Consider the following 22,476-nt stretch of genomic DNA (forward strand, 5'->3'; position numbering starts at 1 on the left):
CCACTAACTAACACAAAGGCACCGACTAATCCTGTCTTGGGAGTGAGTGGGGATTTTCCAGGGTGTGCAAGAGGTGTCCAGACCTCTGGTGGTAACTTGACTTCCTTGGTCAGTTCCATGGTCCTTCTGTCCTGTATCTAATGCTGCTCTCTGTCCTCAGTTCCTACCAGATTTGCCTACTGCCATGTTCATGCTTCAGTGTTGGTCTGAACTGCTTCAGCTACTACAGTCAGATCTAAGGACTTCCATAGTCACATTGTTCACCCGGCTGCCCTCCTGCCTGTCGTCACTCCTCTGGGACTAGATATCCTCCTTCACCTTGCTCACCCCACTGGACACTTTTATGGACACCTCCCCCCAGTCTGCAGGTAAGCACACCCCAAGGCCATACACACTCACCTCTTGGCTCTCCCTGTGCTCCCTGTGTTTAAGTATTTCTCCGCCCTCGACCTTCCTCAGCTCTAGTTCCCCAGTTTCAGTTTCTAGCCATGTTCTTGTTTAAAGTCACATTTTGTTAAAAAAAAAACAAAAAAAAAAGAAACCTTGCAAAACATTCAACTTGGGTATTGAGTCTGCTCTTGGGTGCCATTTTCGTATTTCCATCAGTACATGACAAATCTGTGCAGAGTCAGGCAGGGTGTAAATCAGTAATCCACAACTTCTTACAATAAATTTTTTTTCTAAAACATGCATCGTTCAGTTCAATATAATTGTATTTATATAGTGCAAATCAAAACAACAGCTCTTTCTGTATTGTAAGGTAAAGACCCTACAATAATACAGAGAGAACCCCAAAAATTAAACGACCCCCTATGAGCAAGCACTTGGAAACAGTGGGAAGGAAAAACTCCTTTTTAACAGGAAGACCTCTGGCAGAACCAGGCTCAGGGAGGGGCACCATCTGATGTGACAGTTAGGGGCTGAGGGGAGGGAGACAGGAGAGCCAGTCATAAATGATTTCACATCAGCTCAATATTGATCAATATATTGTATTTTTTAAGATCACCACTATCCATGTTAAAAATCTGCTTGGGCTAGGCTAAATAGCTTTTCAAACAGCTAAATGAAGGGCTGGTGGGAGGTTGGGTTATAAGCAAATATGGGTTCAGTAATTGATTTATTTAAAATAGACCCAGTATTTAAATTATATATAAAACTGGCATCCCTGGTCTCATAATCAGTTTTGGGCAAGTTACTTTGAAAAAGTAATTAATTATAGTTAGTAGTTACTTCTTCAAAAAAGTAACTGAGTTAGTAACTGAGTTACAATATTCTAAAAGTAATTAATTACTTGAAAAGTAACTATTGCATTACTTTTAAAAAAAACGTTTAACCCTCTGGGGTCCAGGGTATAATTGACCATTTTTAACTACTTTTGATTTTCCCTCCACATTTTCCCTTTAAAAACTATTTACTTTGCCTTGTTTGGTATCATCCTTTTCAGCACAACCTCACGTGTCTGAATTTACAGTTATGTTTTCATTTTGACATACTGTATTAACACAATTGATTTAGAATCAGACAAAAAACATAAAATCAGAGTAGAAAAAGTTATAATTTTTACTGTAACAACCACAAACATGTTTAATGAATCATATTTCATAACTTTGAATGCAAATATAAATTGTCAATTTTAAAATCCTATGCACAAGTTTTGCAAACAACAAAGTTATTTGCATCCATTAACCTTTTACCAATAACCATTTCAAACTATTTACATAACAATCAGCTGTTCTGCATTCAATAAGATGCAACAGAAATTATTTGTGCCACTCCAAAACAATAATTTCTGTCCACTATAAAGGAGAACATCACAGCCTGATACCTGCAGGTCTGACAGCAGCAGGTGTATCACTCCTTTTTCTACCTGGAGACAGCAGTCGCCTCATTGTTCTGACCAATGACTGTAGAAAAAATGGACGACGCGACAGCTCCCCAAAAATGAAGCCAAATAGTCTCTATCGTCCCCTGGGCCCTGTTTCAGGAAGCCGGTTTAGTGGAAAAACTGAGTAAGTATACCCTGAGTTAACGAAAACTCTGGGTTTTCGGTTTCACAAAGCGAGTTCAGATGAAGCCTCAGTGAGTCACTATGACGACACACTCCGTGAAGCTAACCTGCCCCCTAGCAGGTTTACTACAACTAACCCTGACTGTCTCCGCCCCTTTGTCGGAAACCTGACAGTAGGAAGTGTCGGACATGGCGTGCCCCGTCCTTGAAGAGCCAGTAGATCATGAAGCCCAAATTCTCCGCAGAGCTCTCCGCCGGGAGAGAGTGATCAGAGCGCGTTTGGACATTTTATCATTTCCTGATGATTTTCTGTGTGAACGTTACCGTTCTTCAGCACAATCTATAAGTTATTTGGATAACATCCTCAGGCCATATATTACGCATGTGACACATCGTGGACATCCTCTCAGTTCTGTACATATTATTTGTATTGCACTTTGGTTTTTTGCAAACGGGAGCTTTCTGTATAATATTGGTGACGCTGAGCACGTTTCCAAGGCTACCGTCTGTCGGGCAGTCAGGAATGTTACAGTTGCACTGAAACGTCTCCTGTACTCGTTTGTGGTGTTCCCCGGTCACAGACCCACAAGATTCATCAAAGAGGGATGCCACAAAATTGCAGGTATCAGGATGACCAAAACTTAATTTATGATGTGGTGATATTTGAACTACTACTTAAATTTTACATTTATTTTCACGGTTCCCAGGCGTGATTGGCTGTACAGATGGGACTCACATTCCAATCATTGCTCCTTCAGTAAATGGAGGGGACTATGTGAACAGGAAGTCTTTCCACAGCATTAATGTGCAGGTACATAGTTCCCTGTAGCATTTCAAACTAACAAATTATTTCATTATAGTAATGGATGCTAATTTGTGTTCTCTGCACTGTGAAGATCATATGTGATGCTGCCAACATTATCACAAATGTGGAAGCCAAGTGGCCAGGCTCTGTCCATGACTCACAAATATTCCGTGAATGTACACTGAGCACAAAATTTGGACATGGTGAGTTGAGAATACTTTAAAATATATAAAGACCAATTGCTTCAGGGACAGTTGAACTGAAGTGTATCCTTCTGTCTTAGGAGAGTTCACTGGCTACTTGCTTGGTGATAGGGGGTATCCATGTTTACCCTATTTGCTTACCCCTTACCCTGACCCTGAACCGGGCCCACAGCAGCGATATAATCTGGCTAATTGCAGGACAAGAGCCAGAATCGAAATGACTATCGGAATGCTTAAGGCCCGGTTCCAGTGCCTTCAAAGACTCAGGGTCACCCCAGAAAGGGCATGTGACATTATTGTGGCATGTGTGATTCTTCACAACATTGCCACAATTAGAGGAGAACACTGTCCTTCTGAACCAAACATCAGCAGTGATCCAAACCATGAACATCCTGACCCTCCCACGGACATACAAGATGGAAGCGCAGTCAGAGACACCATATGTCACAATCATTTCTTTTGACCCATCACCTCAACATGTTGAAAGAAGAATAAACAGATTTTTTGTTCAACTGGCTTTATTGGTCGCCTGTGTTTCCTGTACACAAAGTATTAAAAGATGTAAACCTCATAAAGTGTCTCTGTTGCTTCCTCCTCTGTAACAGCTGTCAATGTTTCTTCATTATTTTCCTGTAGTAAAGAAATAAACAACATTGCTGTTCTACTGTAAACTCATAATCTGTGGAGTATTACTCACAACTGCATGTTGGTCTGGCTCAACAGGAGGCTGCACCAGATGCAGTACACCACCACCATCAACTGATAGAATATGAGGTTTATACAGGTCACTTATAACTTACAAGGGACCAAATGGCAATTAACAAACATACCAAGCACCTTACACTTCATTGTCATTATGCTCTCAAAGACAACCAAGACTGAGGGAAGGCAAAATCAGTAGGAAAATAACTTCACTACAAAATAATCCATTATGGTAAAGAGTTTATCAAATGAATGAGTAGCACTGCAAAGGTGACTGTGAAGAAAGGATGTATGCACATCATGTATTATTTTGAATTTACCCCCTATGTAGGCACTTGTGTCTTGCGGGGTTATTGACTCAGAGGATGTCCCCGCAGAGATGCCTTCGGCCACAGGGCACCCACTGTTTTGGCTGAGGGCCAACTGCTCAGCCTCTGTGAGTGGTGGTGGTGGAGGACCCCCACCTGTTTTTCGGGCCTCCGCTTTTTTTCTGTTGGCTATAACGGGTCACATTTGAGCATACAGAGTAAGCAAATATGTACTTGTAATGTGCTCAGATAATTTCAATAAGTGCTTACAGAAAGAAAATTAATGTAGCCTCTAACTGAAATTGATTTACATGGGACAAACAGACCAAGCACTATGGCTCATAATACAATTACACCTTACCTGTTTGGACTATATTTTTATATTTCATTTTTACTTGCTGCCAGGAACGTTTGGGGCCTGTTGGGTTGCACCTGCGCTCACATCACATCACAAAATAAAATGTATAAAATAACAAATAAAATAACATATGATAAAATAACATGTTAAATGGGTGGAAATCCCTAGATCAATGTTTATATTAACACTCACGCATTGACTCTGTCGGCTATGTTTTGCCATGTATGCTCCCTTTCTTTTGCAGCTGTGGCTGTGTTACTTTTTTCCGCGGAATTTGCATGTTATCGGCATATGCTGCCATCAGAATTTCGGCCTCAAGCGCTGTGAAATACATTGACCGCGCCTTCTTTCCCTCCGTCTCCATGGTGACTCGCTTAATCTGTGCTCCGCTTATCAGGGCTTTATGTATCCTCGTCCGCGCGCTTCACTTGGGGTTGACGCAACTCCGCGTTGATTGAACTAATTGTTATCAGCCTTTCTGAAACCGAATATTCCGAGTTGGACAGTTCGGGGTTACTCAACCCTGCGTATCATTTTTCACTCTGAGTTTTCTAAACCGGCTTCCTGAAACAGGGCCCTGGTGTCTGGCTGCTGGCTTTTTTCCAAAGATTCTTTCTTTTGTTTTCAATAGTTCTCATCACGCTGATTGATGTCCAAGGGGTCTCCTTTCTTATAAGTTTGATTCTAATTCCTACAGCGGCGATGTTAAATTGGGGTGAAACATCATCATAACAGCTTTGACTCATGCAATAGTTTTGCCCCCTTAGCTGCAGGTGTTGTGCTAGACCAGGGGTCACCAACCTTTTTGAAAGTGAGAGCTACTTCTTGGGTACCGATTAATGTGAAGGGCTACCAGTTTGACACACACTTCTCAAATAACAAATTTCCTCAGTTTAACTTAATTATGTGTTATCATTAATAATTAATGATATTCATCTATGTACGGACACTAATTATGTTAATTATTTTTCACCATAATTATAAAGAATGCAATTAGGAAACAAGGTAGGAAACATAAATATCAATATGCAACGCTTTATTTCTATATATCTCTGCAAGTATTTACATTTTGAAGTGATCACTTCTACAACATTTTCACTTACCACTAACAAATTTTAACAAATCATGCACTGTTACATACATTATTTTTGTATTTATGTAACATACAAAAAATCAACTTTCAAATTTTACAGAACTTTTCACCAAATTGGCAGCATTTTAAAGCAAATTGTCACATGTTACACTTAACAAACACATTTGTTTTTCAATAATTAAATTCAACTTTGACATGACACTGTAATGTTGCCACTGAGAACATCTAATATGGCTTTCTTTGTCTGTTAGTGGGAAACCTGGCATTGCATGCTGTTCACCAGTGTGTTGTAATCTGGGGTATAACTTGACACTGCAACTCTGAGTGAGTCTTGCAGATGTGCATCGGAGAGGCGTGTTCTGTGTTTGTTCTTGATGAAGTTCATGTCAGAAAAGGCTGATTCACAAAGATAGGTTGAACCAAACAGGCTGGCAACCTTCATAGCTGCTGTGCACACACCACTGTACTTTTCTGTGTCAACAAGGCACCAAAAGTTTGGTGCACCCAGATAGGCTTTGAGGTGGACATCATTTTGCAATGTTACAATTTCGATTTCCACCTGTCCAGCATCCAAGCTGAACATTGAACTTAGTTGCTCAGCAATGCATGTTGTGTCCACATTCATGAAAGGATTGGAAACAAATGAGACACATGGCTCAAGCTGATCAAGGTCACAAAACCTGTTCTCAAACTCTTGACCAAGTCGGTTTATGACTTGAGTGTACTTTTCTGCAACTTTGTCAAAAGTCTCAGATGCAGAAGCATTGTCTTTCAGCACCATCTGCACAGAGGGAAAGTGCAGCACCTTTTTTCTCTGTAAATGCACAGAGAAAATGTTCATCTGGGCTTTAAATCCATTTAAAGCACTTATCATGTCAGCAACAGTCTTACCTTTGCCTTGCAGCTCACAGTTCAAATAGTTCAGTTTCCCAGTAATGTCTGTTAAAAACGCAAGGTCAAGTGTCCACTCAGTGTCCTCCAGCAGAGATGTGTCTTCCCCTTTGGATTGCATGAACTCCTTGATTTCACCCAAAAGTGACAAAAAACGAAGCAAAATCCGTCCCCTGCTGAGCCATCGGATTTCCGTATGTAGTAGAAGGTCACCATATTCAGCTGACAGCTCCTCCAATAGCACCTTGAATGTTCTGTGCTGTTTAGCTCTGGAGCGGATGCTGTTTATGATCTTCACGACGGGAGTCATGACGTGCTCGAAGCCGATCACCTTTGCGCATAACGCCTGCTGGTGAATGATGCAGTGGTAATGCATGAAGTTTGGGAACTCTGTGTCACCTTTACAGTGAGCGATGAATCCCGTATGTCGGCCGATCATAGCAGGAGCCCCGTCGGTAGTCACTGATACCAGCTTTTCCAACGGTACCTTTTTCTTCGCGAAAAACTCCTTCACCGCGTTATAGATGTCAACTCCCTTCGTTGTTGTCTTTAGCGGCAGTAGTGTCAGAAGTTCTTCTTTTGTGGAGAAACCATCAAATACCATCCGGATAAAGACCATCAGCTGTGCTGTACTGCTGCTGTCGACGGACTCGTCACACTGGATGCTAAACCAACTGCACTTTGCCAGATCCTGATCCAACTGATCGGCCAAGTTCCCGGACATAGCCGACACTCTTCTAACAATTGTAGTTGCCCCCAGCTGGACATCAGAGAGAGTGGAGATTACATCGTTTCCATATTTCTCGTCTTTAAGCACAGTTTTTGCAATTATCATCATTGCTTCTTTGAAATACTCCCCGTCTAAAAATGCCTTCTTTTTCTTAATCATGAAATGTGTAGCTCTAAATGAGGCTTCGGTTGCTTTTTGAGAGTTTTTCACCGGTCTCGTGAAAAAAGACTGCTGTTTGCTCAAACCTGCCTTTAATTCGCGGGCCTTTTCCGCTCGCAGTGTTCTGCCCTTTGGGTAGTTAGCATGGTAGCTTGTGTGACACGTTCGGAAATGTCTCTCCACGTTGTGCCGCATTGCCGTTGCCACAGTTGCCCCGCAAATGAGACACACGCATGAATCTTTCACAGTGGTAAAAAAGAACTCTTCCTCCCATTCACTGTGAAAATTATATGTTTTCTTCCTTTTTTCCACCATGTTTTCCTCATCTCCTCACCTTTGCCTTTGCTGGTCTTCACGGCAACTGTTTCCGTGGAGACCAGCTAGCACTAAATATTAGATCATGATCTAATATTTAATAATAAACATTTTTTTATATATTATCTCTAACAAATTAACGCAATGCAATTGTGATTAAAAAAAATAGCAAGAAAAAATAAAAATAGATGCAGCTTACTGGTAAGTTGCTATGGTGAGCTATTTTTAGAACAGGCCCGCGGGCGACTCATGTGGTCCTTGCGGGCGACCTGGTGCCCGCGGGCACCGTGTTGGTGACCCCTGTGCTAGACAGTGATCGTGATTACTGCCCGCGGGAGCGCGCACAGCTGCTTAAAGCTGTAGCGCCCAGATTACTTACACCTACTTCTGTGCAACTGATATAAGATGCGGTAAGCTGAACACAGCTTCAACCGTCTGTTTGTTGAAAAATAGTAACGTACCGCATTTTCTTGTTAGTAACTGTAACGGTGTTGTAACGATAGGAATAGTAATTAGTTAGATAGTAACGCCGTTACTTGTAACGCCGTTATTCCCATCACTGCTCATAATGTGAATAAATATGAGAATTGGTAAAAATAAACAAACACTTTTCAATTCTTTACTTCTTTTTTTGACCATTACAAGCTGAGTTCCAGGTTCTGGGAAGACCAGTCCATGACTAATGATGTTCCTGTGTGTATTTCTCTAACCAGGTATGCTTATATTGCATTGACATGTGTGTTTGGGATCACTGACATGATGTTATTGCATGGTAGATGAAAATCTGACTGTACTTTTGTGTTTTCACAAGTTCATCAGTTCTCAAAAATCCCCAGTGGCACTAGTTGGGGATTTAACCCCAAACCATGAGAGAGTCTCTACCATATTTTACAAACACTCACTGTTTTAGCGCTCTCCTTACGGCCTCCATACACTTCTGGTGAAGCTTTTTGGTAGCCAAATATGAAGAAATGAGGGTGTGGACTCTGGAGAATCCGAATTTTACATAGTACCGTACATAATTTGGCATTAATTAAATAGTTTCCAAGTTCGAAGTAATGTGGGCAGGCTAAATCAATGTTTTAGCCTGCCCACAGGTGCTGAAGACCTGCAAATTGTTTTGCAACCCAGCTAGACTGGACATCTTGACATAAATGTCAGTTTGGTGCAGCAGTATAAATTACTGAAGGTGGAAATATCTTCTTTTGATTATCTTGGTCCTCATTGGACTAGATTTGGATGACTATTACTGTTATTAGTGCTAAATAGCACACTTTAATTTAAAAGATTCCTGGAAAGTAGCTGTAAAACCAAGCTTCACTTTCCTTTTTTTGACTCTCTGTAGAAATAGTCACTGTATGGCAATATGAAAGAAACTGCTCTGTTTTTTCAGAAGCAGCAGTAACGGCAGCAGCAGCAGCAGCAGCAGAAAAAGGCGAATAATAATAATAAGTATAAGAATTAAAGAAGGAGAAAAATCAAATGAAGTAGAAGAAGAAACCACTTCATCCGAATACTTTAGTGCAGCTTTTCATTTTCCGATCTGCAATTTTTCAACCTCATGCATGAAATTAAAAAAAGAAAAAAAAAATTATTATAAAGAATTTTTCGTTTAATGGGGAAACAATCAAATTAGGTCCTGACAGCATTAGTAATGTGTAAGAGCATGTGTGTCATGTTTTTGTACAGTGCAGCAAGCCATTCTTCTCCCAAATGATTTTGTAGCACATCATACATAATTTGTTGTTGAAACAGTCCTAAAATGTTCTTTGTATTATAAAGCATATATTGCCAAAGTCAAATCTAAATAATTGACAGAGTTAACATGGCTCTTGGTGATGAGTTTCAGCCTCCACCTGCAGTGACTGTGCATATCAGATACCACCTGGAGTATTGTGGAAGAGAGGGGAAATGAAGACCATTAACAAAGCAGAGCTAGACATGACTATGAGCAAGGATGCAATTATATCAGTAGCCTGCTGTCATGTTTCTGTAAGAACCTGCTCTCTGCATAGTCCAGGTTATAATTGTGGGTGTCAGGGACGATGATGGATGACGGCAGATAGTCTCCAGTGCTGGGATGCAGGTAATAACTTGCATTAGCGTTACTTCATTCAGCAAGGTAATACAAACAGTCATGCTGGCACATATTGAGGAACTTGCCCATTTTACTTTATGACAAGTAGTTTGATATATTTCATTATCTTTTCTGCATATGAGTGATTTTATAACTCCCACTTTTATTTAACTTTGAAAATAACACAAGCATAAAGATGGAAGTGGTTTTTAATAAAGCTCAAGAACTTAAAAATGTCTGAAAAAAATAATATACTCAACAATGCACTACTCATACTGTGAGTAACCATCAAACAGTATGTCAAGTATGTCAAATATGATGGAAGGCAACTATCAACTCTTTAGGCTGGACTTGAGGGTTTGTTTTCCATGTTAACCATTTTGCCAGGTAAGCACAGCATTAGTTCAGATGGGTTACAAACTCAGTCTCAGTTCATCCAAGGACATCAGCTGAATTTAGTTCCAAGCTTACCTCACCTAATGGCTCATCCGATACACTTCTATACATTCAACTGGCAAATGTCAGGTAGAGTGTTTAGCTACTTTACGCTGCGTAAAGTTGCTACAAATCTGCAAGCTGCTTTGCAGCCCACCTCGACTCCAGTTCTACCTATTGTGTAGTTTCTGACTTAAATAAAACTCAAGTCTAGGCTCTTGCTGCTGCCTTTCCTACCTCTGCCTTTTCATATATGCATACAGATAGTGATGGGCAGAGACATGTTCTCTGTTGTGGACGTCTCAGAACAGATTATCGACGGCAATGAGTTTCCCCTTACCCATAATGCCCCTGAAAATGGCACTATTTCTGTTCAAAGAATGATGATTTGTGAAATGTTCATAAAGCCATTAAATCCCGCCAATAGTCGCTGAAACATTTCATCCTGCTCAGCTAGCACCGTGGCTAAAAATTCAAGTTTTGTCCTTCGAAGTGCATTAGAAACTATTAGCGCCAATATAATATATTTCCAAAATGAAATGACTATATATAGACTTAAACAACATCAAAGAACAACAACATGTCACTTCCGGCGCCCCCCGTGTGCGGCAGCCTGTTACAGCAGCTCTGCTCATTCTGAGTTTCTTTCTTTCTTATCTTTTTTCTCGTAATTTTTTTGTAACTAACGTATTAGTAATTAGACTCTGCAACCATGTTCTACCGTTTTGTGCTAGTCCTGGTCGTTTTTCTCAGTTTATTTCTACTTTTTTCACCCGTGTCTGGGGACCCAGAGCAGAGATCCTTTGTTTACAGTAAGGATCAGCTGTTAGCGCTGCGTCCTGCAGCGGTACTGCCGGCGGACAGACCCGATATTCCCAGCGAGCTGAGGAGGAAAAGACGGGGGTGTCGTGCTGGGAAGGAGCGCCGTCGCCCGAGAAGGAGACGTTATCGACCATCTCTTCCTTCTGTAATTATTGGAAACGTAAGATCTTTGCCCAATAAGATGGATGAGCTCATGTCGCTAACCTGGTCACAGAGGGAGTACCGGCAATGTAGCATCATGATGCTAACGGAGTCGTGGCTAACATCGCTAACTCCGGACACAAGCGTGACACTACCGGGATTCCAGCTGCTGCGAGCGGACAGGACCAGAGACAGCGGTAAGAGGAAAGGAGGGGGACTGGCAGTTTTTGTGAACGACAGATGGTGTAACCCTGGGCACATCACTGTAAAAGAGCAACTCTGCAGCAGAGACATTGAGCTGTTAGCCGTTAGCATGCGTCCGTACTACCTGCCCCGGGAGTTCTCGCATGTTATCGCGATAACAGCGTATGTCCCCCCCTCGGCCAACGCGGATGCAGCCTGTGACTCTCTCCACTCTGTGGTCAGCAGACTGCAAACACAATCACCGAGAGCCCTTCTCATAATATCAGGGGACTTCAATCATGCCTCACTGGACTCCACACTGCCCACCTTCACCCAGTATGTGACCTGCCCAACCAGAGTCAATAAAACACTGGACTTACTGTATGCCAATGCAGAAGAGGCATACAGTTCATCACCTCTCCCTCCCCTGGGCAGATCTGATCACAACCTGGTGCACCTTGTCCCTGTGTATGAGCCCTTAGTGCGCAGGGAGCCACCAGCCACCCGCACAGTACAGAGATGGTCAGAGGAGAGCGAGGAGGCTCTTAAGGATTGTTTTGAGTCGACTGTGTGGGAGGTGATTTGTGATGACCACGGAGAGGACATCGACAGCCTTACTACATGCATTACTGACTATATAAACTTCTGTGTGGATAACACTGTACCTACCAGGACTGTACGGTGTTTCTCCAACAACAAACCTTGGATTACCCCAGAAATTAAAACCGTCCTCAAGCAGAAGAGGAGGGCCTTCAAATCCAGAGACAAAGAGGAGTTGAAAAGGGTGCAGAGAGAGCTGAGGGGACTGATAAGGAATGGGAAGGAGAGCTACAGGCAGAAGATGGAGAACCAGCTTCAACAAAACAACGTTGGTGAAGTCTGGAGAGGCCTCAGAACCATCTTGGGCCACAAACAGCAGAACTCTCTGCCTGGGAGGGATGTGAGGTGGGCAAATGAACTGAATCATTTCTTCAACAGATTTGATTCAGCCATGAGGCAGTCTGCAACATCGGCTGCAGACTCACCCACCCCCACTGCTGCTGTTCCACCTCAGACACTTCACACCTCCTCTATTCACCCTGCTCACTCCCCCCCACCCCCAACTGCAGCATCCAATACACACTCAACACAAGGCTCCAGCCTGTCTCTCTCAACCACCCAGGTTAGGAGAGAACTGAGGAGGATTAATGGCAAGAAGGCAGCGGGTCCAGATGGCATCAGCTCGAGGGTCGTCAGGTCCTGCGCGGACCAACTGTGTGGGGTGATGGAGCACCTCTTCAACCTGAGCCTGAGGTTGGGAAGAGTCCCACAGCTCTGGAAAACCTCCTGTGTTGTACCAGTGCCAAAGACTTCATGCCCCAAGGACCTCAACAGCTACAGGCCGGTGGCTCTGACATCCCACCTGATGAAGACCCTGGAGCGGTTGGTCCTGGCTTAGCTTCGGCGCCTAATAAGCTCATCACTGGACCCACTTCAGTTTGCCTACCAGCCTGGCATTGGAGCGGATGATGCCGTCATTCACCTCCTACATCGTTCCCTCGCTCACCTGGAGACCGCTGGAAGCACTGTGAGAATCATGTTCTTTGATTTCTCCAGTGCCTTCAACACTATTCTTCCCTCGGTTCTAAAGGACAAGCTGGTGAACTCTGGAGTGGACCATCACCTCACTACCTGGATCCTGGACTACCTCACCGACCGACCACAGTATGTGAGGACTCAGGGCTGTGTGTCGGACAGGGTCGTCTGCAGTACGGGGGCCCCACAGGGAACGGTTCTGGCTCCGTTCCTCTTCACCATCTACACTGCAGACTTCTCCCACAATTCCACCCAGTGCTTCCTGCAGAAGTTCTCTGATGACTCTGCAATAGTCGGCCTCATTACTGATGGGGACGACAAGGAGTACAGAGGTCTGACCCAAGACTTTGTGGACTGGTGCCAGCTGAACTACCTCCAGATCAACGCCAGTAAAACCAAGGAACTGGTGGTAGACTTCCGCAGGCACAAGCATTCTCCACTGCAACCACTGAACATCCAAGGTATGGACATTGAGGCTGTGGACAGCTACAGGTACCTTGGTGTTCATCTGAACAATAGACTGGACTGGACTCATAACTCAGACGCCCTCTACAGGAAAGGGCAGAGCAGGCTGTACCTGCTGCGGAGACTCAGGTCGTTTGGAGTGGAGGGCCCACTCCTGAAGACCTTCTATGACTCTGTTGTGGCTTCTGCTATCTTTTATGGCGTGGTCTGCTGGGGCGGCAGCATCTCTGCTGGGGACAGGAAGAGACTGAACAGGGTGATCCGAAGGGCCAGCTCTGTTCTAGGATGCCCTCTGGACCCAGTGGAGGTGGTGAGTGACAGGAGAACGGCGGCTAAGCTGTCATCCCTGATGGACAACATCTCCCACCCCATGCAGCAGACTGTGACAGCACTGAGCAGCTCCTTCAGTGGGAGACTGCGGCACCCACGGTGTGGGACGGAGAGATTTCGCAGGTCTTTCCTCCCCACTGCTGTCAGACTCCATAATAAAGACTTTAACTGATCAAGCACACACATCCATACATATGCAATAATAGTAAGTGCAATAATCCTTTCTGTCATCGTTGTATTTTTACTCAGTTGTATATAGTATTTGTATTTGTATTCTATTTTTATCTTATTGTATATTTATTTTATTTTATTCTACTGTATATAGTATTTTATTTTATTCTATTCTGTACAGTTGTGTACTGTATTTATTCTTATTGTATTCTAATTTTTGCCTCATAACTTTTGCACTGTCCACTCCTGCTGTGACAAAACAAATTTCCCACGTGTGGGACTAATAAAGGTTATCTTATCTTATCTTATCTTATCTTAAAAAGCCTAAAGATCATGTAATGGCTAATAGCATAACTGTCACGACCGCGGTGGCAGACGTGTGGAATTGGAGATAGGACCCAAAATGCGGCAGCTCTGGTGCAGATGAGTATTTATTTAACAAAAGAAAATACAAATAGCAATGGCGTGGGTGAAGGTGAAACAGGAAAACCTAAACTGGGTAAAACTAACAAAACAAACCAGAAACGAAGATGCAGGGAGGTCCGGGGAAATACATACGGAGAGACGCAGGGAGACCGAGGGGAAACAACGCAGACGAACCAGCAACGACTAAGACAGAAGACAAGACTTAAAAACACTCAGAGAACACAGGGAGATCACACACAGGTGGGGGACACAGCTGGGAGTGATTAACGTGACAAGACTAGGGAGGCAAACCAAAAACACTCACATAAGACGCAGACCTTCAAAATAAAACAGGAAACACATACACCCAATGACACAATGCAAAAACTTCACACAGACTGGGGAACACATAGGAACATGAAAACAAAACCCAGAATAATAATAACTACACGGAGTCACAAACTCCGTATCATGACAATAACACCAATAACATACTTTAAAGGTAAAGTGTATAAAATATCACCACTAGACTGCAAATTGGAGTCAACTGAGTTTTGTGCTCTTACACATCCCAATTCAAGTTCATAACCCTGGCTACGGTGGCCACTGTAGGACAAACAGCTCTGGCTGCCATTCATCTGTAGTGAGTGTAGGCTGTCAACATACTGTTTACCTCAGCTGTCAAAGCAGGTGCTTGTGTCTATTTACTCTGAGAAGAGGCTGTAAAACTTTGTGAAAGGAGTCCAATACAAGTTTATGAGTCAGTAAAGCTCACTTCTTTCCGATGACAAATACTGAGGTTAGTTGTTGAGAATATCCCAAACTTTTCTGTTGGTACAGGTTGCTATTTTTGCTACTGGTAGCCTCTGTTAGAGGCTGTTAGCTGGAATCAGTGAAACGTAGTTAAAAGTTGACTCTCTCAAAGAATTTGAGAATGTCAAACTGTTTATCAGAGAGCTTTTATAAGCAAGAGTCCACATCGATTTATTTTTAGTGGATTCATTCAAAGTTTCTGAGAATGCATGAATTGGAGGAAGATGTAATTACACACACACCCAATGGATACTTATGAGTAAAATATTCATTTTCTAAAAATCAAATAGCCCCCCAAAAAGCTGACGTTTAACAGAGATTAGGTGGTGGTGGACTCAAATACAGACAATGTCCCACACAAAAAATTGAGGTAATGATGTATGCAACTATCTGAGGAAGCAGCTGGTCAGTTGTAAGGTAATCTAGCATTAGGTTTCTCCAGGTGAAATGGTGGAGGGTGGGCAAGGACGTGTGGCTCCATAGACCTAATCCCAAGCTCTGCATTCTAATAACTAGCAGGGAAACGCAGGTAATCAGGGACATGAAGCAAGGAGACAAGTATAAGGTAAATAGAGGGAAGAAGAGACAGTCAGTCTTACTAGCTGACCTGAAGGACCTGGAAGGGCATTTTACCACCATCAGTTAATGTGTAATTGAATCTGGCAATCAGGTTAATGCATATTACAATTGAGAAATGTTTTATTTGCTGTCACCTAGGATTGCTTGCTGAAACTTAAGCATGTAGCTAGCTACAGTTCAACAAAAATCATCAAACACAAGCTGTTTCTGCACATCTTTCAACAAAATGTAATTGTGAGCTAAATGTACACTTGGTGCATTTCCCAAGGAGAGAAAAACGTCTCAAAATACCGAGAGCTTGCTGGTGAAAATGCTCAGCTTAGGCCAGTATAACCAGACTTGAAATGAATGGGTGACATCAGTGCCTTTTGCCAGCATCACGTCAAAAGGTTTCCCCATTGCTTTTTGTCATCAATGCAATTTAACAGCTATGATATCAGTTATGGTTCAGTCTTGTCAAAGAAGCTTTGAGTGTTCAGAGCATCCATTCTTTTTGTCAGCACAGCCTTATCTCAGTGGGCTCACGCTCACACAGGAACTAAGCACTATTAGTAATGGTGGCTGGTATGAGCACTTGGTCTGTGTCTGGCTGAAAAAAATTTGTAAAAATGTGTACACACACACACACACACACACACACACACACACACACACACACACGTAGGAAAATATTTAGTATACACATCCAGAAATGCATACACTATTATATATTGTACATATATTTATTAGTTTCAGGTTGGCCATTCTTGTATTTTGCTCGTTTGTGTTGTTGTGTTTGCACATCTCTGTTGCTTGTGGGGCTCGCACACAAGAATTTCACTCGCATGTGCTGTGCCAGTGTGCCTGCACATGTGATGTGACAATAAAAGTGATTTGATTTGATTTGATTTGATTTGGCTCTACTTACTCAGTAGTGTTTCAAATGAAAAGGGACCTGGCAAGTGGCTGAGGCCTCCATAATAACCACAATAATTATTTGAATTGTTCAGTGACTGCGGCAAAGTGTTCATACTTTACATAATAATAGAGAGCCAGGCGTTAATGGCTGCAGGCAGTGGAATTTTGAAAAACGGTCATAACCACATCCCAGTGGAGCAATTGTGAATAATTTATAGTGTTTGTTATTCTGGGAATTCAGAGATTTAGTGCTATTAAGCAAAGGAAAAATTAAAAGATACAGTTTGACCCAATAAAATTATATTTTTTAAAAGAGACTTTCTTTGTATTGGGGACTTTTGGACTAAAATAGGTTTTGTGTATGTGAACAGTTGCAATCTGTATAATTTTCTTTAAAAGCAAAAGAGAAAACTTGGAGACTGCAAAGGGACCAATCTTCTAACCCCTGGGGCAGGTGCTGATGTGTTTACTCATTTACCTCACTGTGTGAGTTTGACTATTACTTTTTGCTGTGTGGGCTTTGTATTAGCTAAGAAATAAGCAGCTTTTTAGCCAGTCCTCACTACCCACAGGGCTGGTTCAATACAAATGTATTTAGTCTTGTCAGTTAGAGTTTTGCTTGGGGTTGAGTTGTGGATCACAATGACACTTTTCTTGCAAAATAGCAAGACAGACATTTTCTTGGGGGCGTCTGGAGGGGTGGAAATAACTGGCAGCCAAAATTATGGCACATCCAGATGATTCCTACAAAGCAAGCCATGGCAAATATCGCTGATTAAGGTGGCAGTGCAATTTTAGTATATACTAAGTCAATGTATTTTTAAAACCCAGAGTTACTCTTTGGAAGTACAAGTAACCACTATTAAGCCCAAACAGTCTTCTTGTCCAGCAGATGCTACAAATAAGTATAAATGTGTTCATATGATCTGTAAATCTGTCAAATTCAGTTTTGTCCATTTACAACACAACAGTAACAATACACATAACAACCCAATATTAGGTAACCTTTTCCATTTGGTTGTCCACCATGTGTCTCTGCCCATCACACAGGCTGTGTATAAAAGATGAATAGGTTTTATATACAACAAGTGCCTTAAACCTGCATCCTTTCTAATGGCCTGTAGGGAGCAAATCCTCTGGCTCCAAAAGAAGAACTCTTTATAGGCTCAGTTCTTATAGTTGCAAAATCATATAGGACATAACATGGTGCACATTATGTACAGATTTCCATTAGAGCATGGGAGGCAGAGCCTTCAGTTTTCAGGCCCCTTTTCTATGGAACCAGCTTCCAGTTTGGATTCAGGAGACAGACACTATCTCTACTTTTAAGATTAGGCTTCAAACTTTCCTTTTTGCTAAAGCATATAGTTAGGGCTGGACCAGGTGACCCCAAATCCTCCCTTAGTTATGCTGCAATAGGTGTAGGCTGCTGGAGGATTCCCATGATGCACTGGGTGTTTCTTCTTCAGTCACCTTGTTCACTCACTACGTGTTAATAGACCTCTCTGCACTGAATCATATGTGTTATTAATCTCTGGCTCTTTCCCACAGCATGTCTTTTATCCTGTCTTCCTTCTCTCACCCAAACTGGTTGCAGCAGATGGCCACGCCCCTCCCTGACCCTGGTTCTGCCGGAGGTTTCTTCCTGTTAAAAGGGAGTTTTTCCTTCCCACTCTCCCCAAAGTGCTTGCTCATAGAAGGTCATATGATTGTTGGGTTTTTCTCTGTATGTATTATTGTAGGATCTAGGATTGAGGTGACTGTTGTTGTGATTTGGCGCAGTATAAATAAAAATGATTGAATTGAATTGAATTGAATTGATTCTAATTCAGTCCAATCCAATTTAGTACAGGTTTATTTATTTAATCCAAATCACAACAACTGTAGTCTCAAGGTAGTTTACATTTGAGGTTCCTTACCCTGCAATATTACAATAAACAAAAGAAAAAACACATGGGAATGGTCAAAATAAAATTTAGCAAGCCTAGGAGGCAGGATGAACCAACCCAGAATCAAAACCAAATTGGATTTTGGAGCTGCATCCATCATATCACTTAAATGATGTCCTTTATACAAAGTGTATTAATGTAAAGAATAACAATTTTCTGCCATCTAATCTACAGAAAACAATGCTTAAAAGCTTTACTGCTAGCTAGTTATCAAGAAAAAATGAGCCAAATGCTTAGTAAAGTGTTACATCCATGTTGTGTTTAAATAAAAAATTAAAGTGGACTGACGTGGTTTTCTGTTTTTATTTCTGTTTGGGTTTTGTAAAGAACTAACCATAAAACTGAAAATTGTCACAGCTGGGACTATATTGAATGTAAAAGTTTTATTAGTTTGCCACTTCATTATTTATTTAAACTTTTATGTTAATAACCCAAAATAACAACACCTAAGGACTCTTTAAGTTAAAAAGAAGTGCTGTAGTTAATAGATTATTTAACATCTTCAGGCAGATGGAAGTAAGGCTCCGGTGCAGGTAAGGTCTCTCCAAATCCACAGGGGAATATTTCATTGAGAGTGTGAGTGTGTCAACCAGACACACCAGGACAGAATCTGCAACAACGGAGGATCGGTATATACAAAAGCAGCAAGCGAAGAAGCCTAAATTACTCTACTGCCAGAATAACAATCATAGAAATGGATGGGATATATGTAGATGGTTGATGACATTTGGGTGGGTTGGTGGAAACTGGGGTCGACGTGTCTCCTTCTGGGAGGGGTAAGCAGAGTTAATACTCACATCCACATGTGCACGATAGAGAAAGGAGAGATAGAGCAAGCAGAGGAGAACACAAAGAAGGAAGATCAGAACCTGAGAGGACAAGGAGACCATGATACAAAATGTATCCACATGTGTAGGCTTTTACAGCCAGGCCCTAGCTCAACTTTGGTCAATAACTTTTTAGCACAATAAGTTTTTGACATGAAGTTAGAAACATTTTTTCATTCTTCAAATTCGGCCAATAGGTTCAGTTAATGGATGGCACTAAACCATGACAGAAACGGACTAAACACCTATATGTTCAGATACTGAATAAACTAAGGGGCTGATATAGTCTAAGAGTAAAAGTAATATCCTCCTTTTCAGGTTAGAGTAAAGCGCCAGCATCCTCGGCATCCTCTGGAATTATGGAAACATGGCAGAGTGTCTATATGTGTGTGTGTTTTATGCATTTTGAATGTGGACCGAGTTGGAATAGATGTATGTGTGTATATCTGTATGAACATGTCAATGTAGAACTCCTGTCTGCTGCGTGCTGATAAATGCAGTGCCTGTGTGCCTTTCATCAGAACTGGGAGTCTATTTGCTGTCGCTCTCTCTCTCTCTCTCTCTCTCTCTCTCTCTCTCTCTCTCTCTCTTTTTTTTATTTGCAGCTTCGACTCAAAGAAGAGTTTTGCCGAAAGCAAGAAATGATTTAACTGAGTTGTCTACGTTTGTAGATCGGATAACAGGATGACAGGAATTTGCAGTGAATGCGAAAATTATATGTAGTCAAAGAGTGCCTGAAAATACTTTTGCTCTAACTACATTTGCATAAGTGAATAAAAGACATTGTTAAATCTTCATAATAAAATGCTTTTCCTTTGTGACGGGTAGAAGTAAGTGAATTTTGGATACGTATAATATTCTGCACATAATAAGGGTTCCATTGACCAAGTAAATCCCCAAAGATTTAAAGGCAAATAAAAGTTCAGGTGAATCATTTTCATCTCAAGGTGTCAGGGAAAAAATTACAATTATAACCACTGTGAAAGAGAGTTAATACCTGAGGTGAGACTTTAGCAGAAGTGCATACTATACTTAAAACCATGAGACACAAAGTGTCAAGAGAGGCTGTCTTAATGGTTCTCTTTTTAAAATATGTTTAAACACTGGGTTGCTTTCACACTAGGTCCACATAGCAAGCAGGTCTGGCCTGGATCTGGTATCAAGCCGGCACTGCTGGTTGACTTCTGGCATGATAAGACGTATGTCATCCAGATATGGGCCAGGCATGACATAGATGGCACTGTCTATGTGATGGCATGCCACATCTGGCCCGATTGTGGTTTGGGTTATGTGGCTCAGGCTCATAGAAAACAGGTCTGGCCTGGATCTTGCATCACTTCTGACTGACCGGTGTCATGGCAGGGTGTATGTCAACCAGATGTGGGCCAGGTTTGGCAATGATGGCACTATTTATGTTCCTATTTTCCTATTTTAGTTAGAAGACCTAAATGCCATGTTGCAATACTATACTGCTATAGTAGCCAACGTTCCAAATGCAGGTTTGACAGGTTTGTGAGTGTACACTATATCCAAAACCTGGTGACGATTTACTCATCTTTGCCACCGGGTAGCTGTAGCTCAGGAGGTAGAGCGGGTCACATACTGATCGGAAGGTTAGTAGTTCGATCCCTGGTTCCTCCACTCTGCGAGAGCATGAATGTAGTTAGGACACACTCAGTCTAGAGAAAGTGTGTAAATGTGGCATGTTATGTAGTGTACTTTGAGTAATCCGGAGGAGTAGAAAAGTGCTATATAAGAATCAGTCCATTCACTCTCTGAACAGAGTTTCATCATGTTACTTTTGCACTAATATGTTCCGGCACATGTTGTTATTACATGGCTTGATTAAGGTACACATTAGGCTGACATCTGGGCCAGCACAGGGCCAGCAGCGTGTCTGCAACTGGCCCGTGGCTGCAAACAACTTAAACATGGCCCACATACTGCAAAGAATGACGGCCCTTTGGTGGCCCAGATCAGGATTGCCAGAGGTAATCCACACATAGGCCAGCACAGGACCACCAGTGTGTCTGCAACTGGCCTCTGGCAAACCAGATCTGGGCCACCAAAGGGCCGTCATTCTTTGCAGTATGTGGGCCATGTGTAAGCACATTCTGTGGCCAGATCGGGGCCATACCGATGTTGCTATGTGGGAGGCATGATTGTTCCCTCTCCCCATTTCCTTGTTAGCCCACACTCACACCACAGTTGCATCCCAAGCCCTGAAGCATGTTTCACTTTTTCTCTTTTGCTCAAAATATTTCATCCCACATCTTTTTTTCTCCACCTTTCATTTACCCCAAACTGAAAGACACATCTCAACCACCTCATTAAGATGTGACAGTCTGTGTACACGAAAGTGCTCTGCAGGCGAATTCATCATTCTTTGTAATTTATTCCTTATTTAGATCAATTTTTCTTTTTTTCACATCCATGGTGACTCATTGTCCTCGCACCGTGTAGATTTATTAGTCATTTGTGATTTTTAGAGGCAACTGTTGTGGCAAAAGAATTTGAGGTCTGTGAATGAGCATGGTTAGCAATCACACCAGATGCTTTTTCCAACTGTCCGAGCCACCCTTCTGTAAGTGCACCACAGCATGTCACACAAAAAAAATCACAGGAGCCATCTAGGCAGGGCTGAAAATAATAGAGGAAACCAAAAGATGAACATGAACTGACAGTAAGATGATTTAAGAGGATGTACAGTGGGGCAAAAAAGTATTTAGTCAGCCACCGATTGTGCAAGTTCCCCCACTTAAAATGATGACAGAGGTCAGTAATTTGCACCAGAGGTACACTTCAACTGTGAGAGACAGAATGTGAAAAAAAATCCATGAATTCACATGGTAGGATTTGTAAAGAATTTATTTGTAAATCAGGGTGGAAAATAAGTATTTGGTCACCTCAAACAAGGAAAATCTCTGGCTCTCACAGACCTGTAACGTCTTCTGTAAGAAGCTTTTCTGTCCCCCACTCGTTACCTGTATGAATGGCACCTGTTTGAACTCATCATCTGTATAAAAGACACCTGTCCACAGCCTCAAACAGTCAGGCTCCAAACTCCGCCATGGCCAAGACCAAAGAGCTTTCGAAGGACACCAGGAAAAGTATTGTAGACCTGCACCAGACTGGGAAGAGTGAATCTACAATAGGCAAGCAGCTTGGTGTGAAAAAATCAACTGTGGGAGCAATCATCAGAAAATGGAAGACATACAAGACCACTGATAATCTC

At 42.1% G+C, this 22,476-nt stretch overlaps 1 protein-coding gene across 1 annotated transcript; it reads right to left on the reverse strand.

Annotated features, from left to right (window-relative positions):
* Positions 1–6,226: 6,226 nt before the first annotated feature.
* Positions 6,227–7,452, reverse strand: LOC146666681 (general transcription factor II-I repeat domain-containing protein 2-like). Its single transcript, XM_085410990.1, has 2 exons — positions 6,369–7,452; positions 6,227–6,258 (listed from the first exon to the last, which is right to left on the reverse strand). The coding sequence occupies exons 1-2, from the start codon at positions 7,450–7,452 to the stop codon at positions 6,227–6,229; spliced, it is 1,116 nt and encodes a 371-aa protein (XP_085267116.1).
* Positions 7,453–22,476: the final 15,024 nt, after the last annotated feature.

The sequence above is a fragment of the Rhamphochromis longiceps genome, linkage group LG7 (genome assembly GCF_057381845.1).
Source record: "Rhamphochromis longiceps isolate RC_006_pf linkage group LG7, R_longiceps_female_GT1.1, whole genome shotgun sequence".
Classification (NCBI taxonomy): Eukaryota; Metazoa; Chordata; class Actinopteri; order Cichliformes; family Cichlidae; genus Rhamphochromis; species Rhamphochromis longiceps.

What these genes read in the sequence shown, in the direction of transcription:
- LOC146666681 (XM_085410990.1), bottom strand. Translation starts at nt 7,452, where the DNA reads ATGCGGCACAACGTGGAGAGACATTTCCGAACGTGTCACACAAGCTAC. An exon ending in CTGTGAGCTGCAAGGCAAAG is followed by an intron (nt 6,259 to 6,368) that starts GTAAGACTGTTG and finishes CCCTCTGTGCAG; the next exon opens with ATGGTGCTGAAAGACAATGC.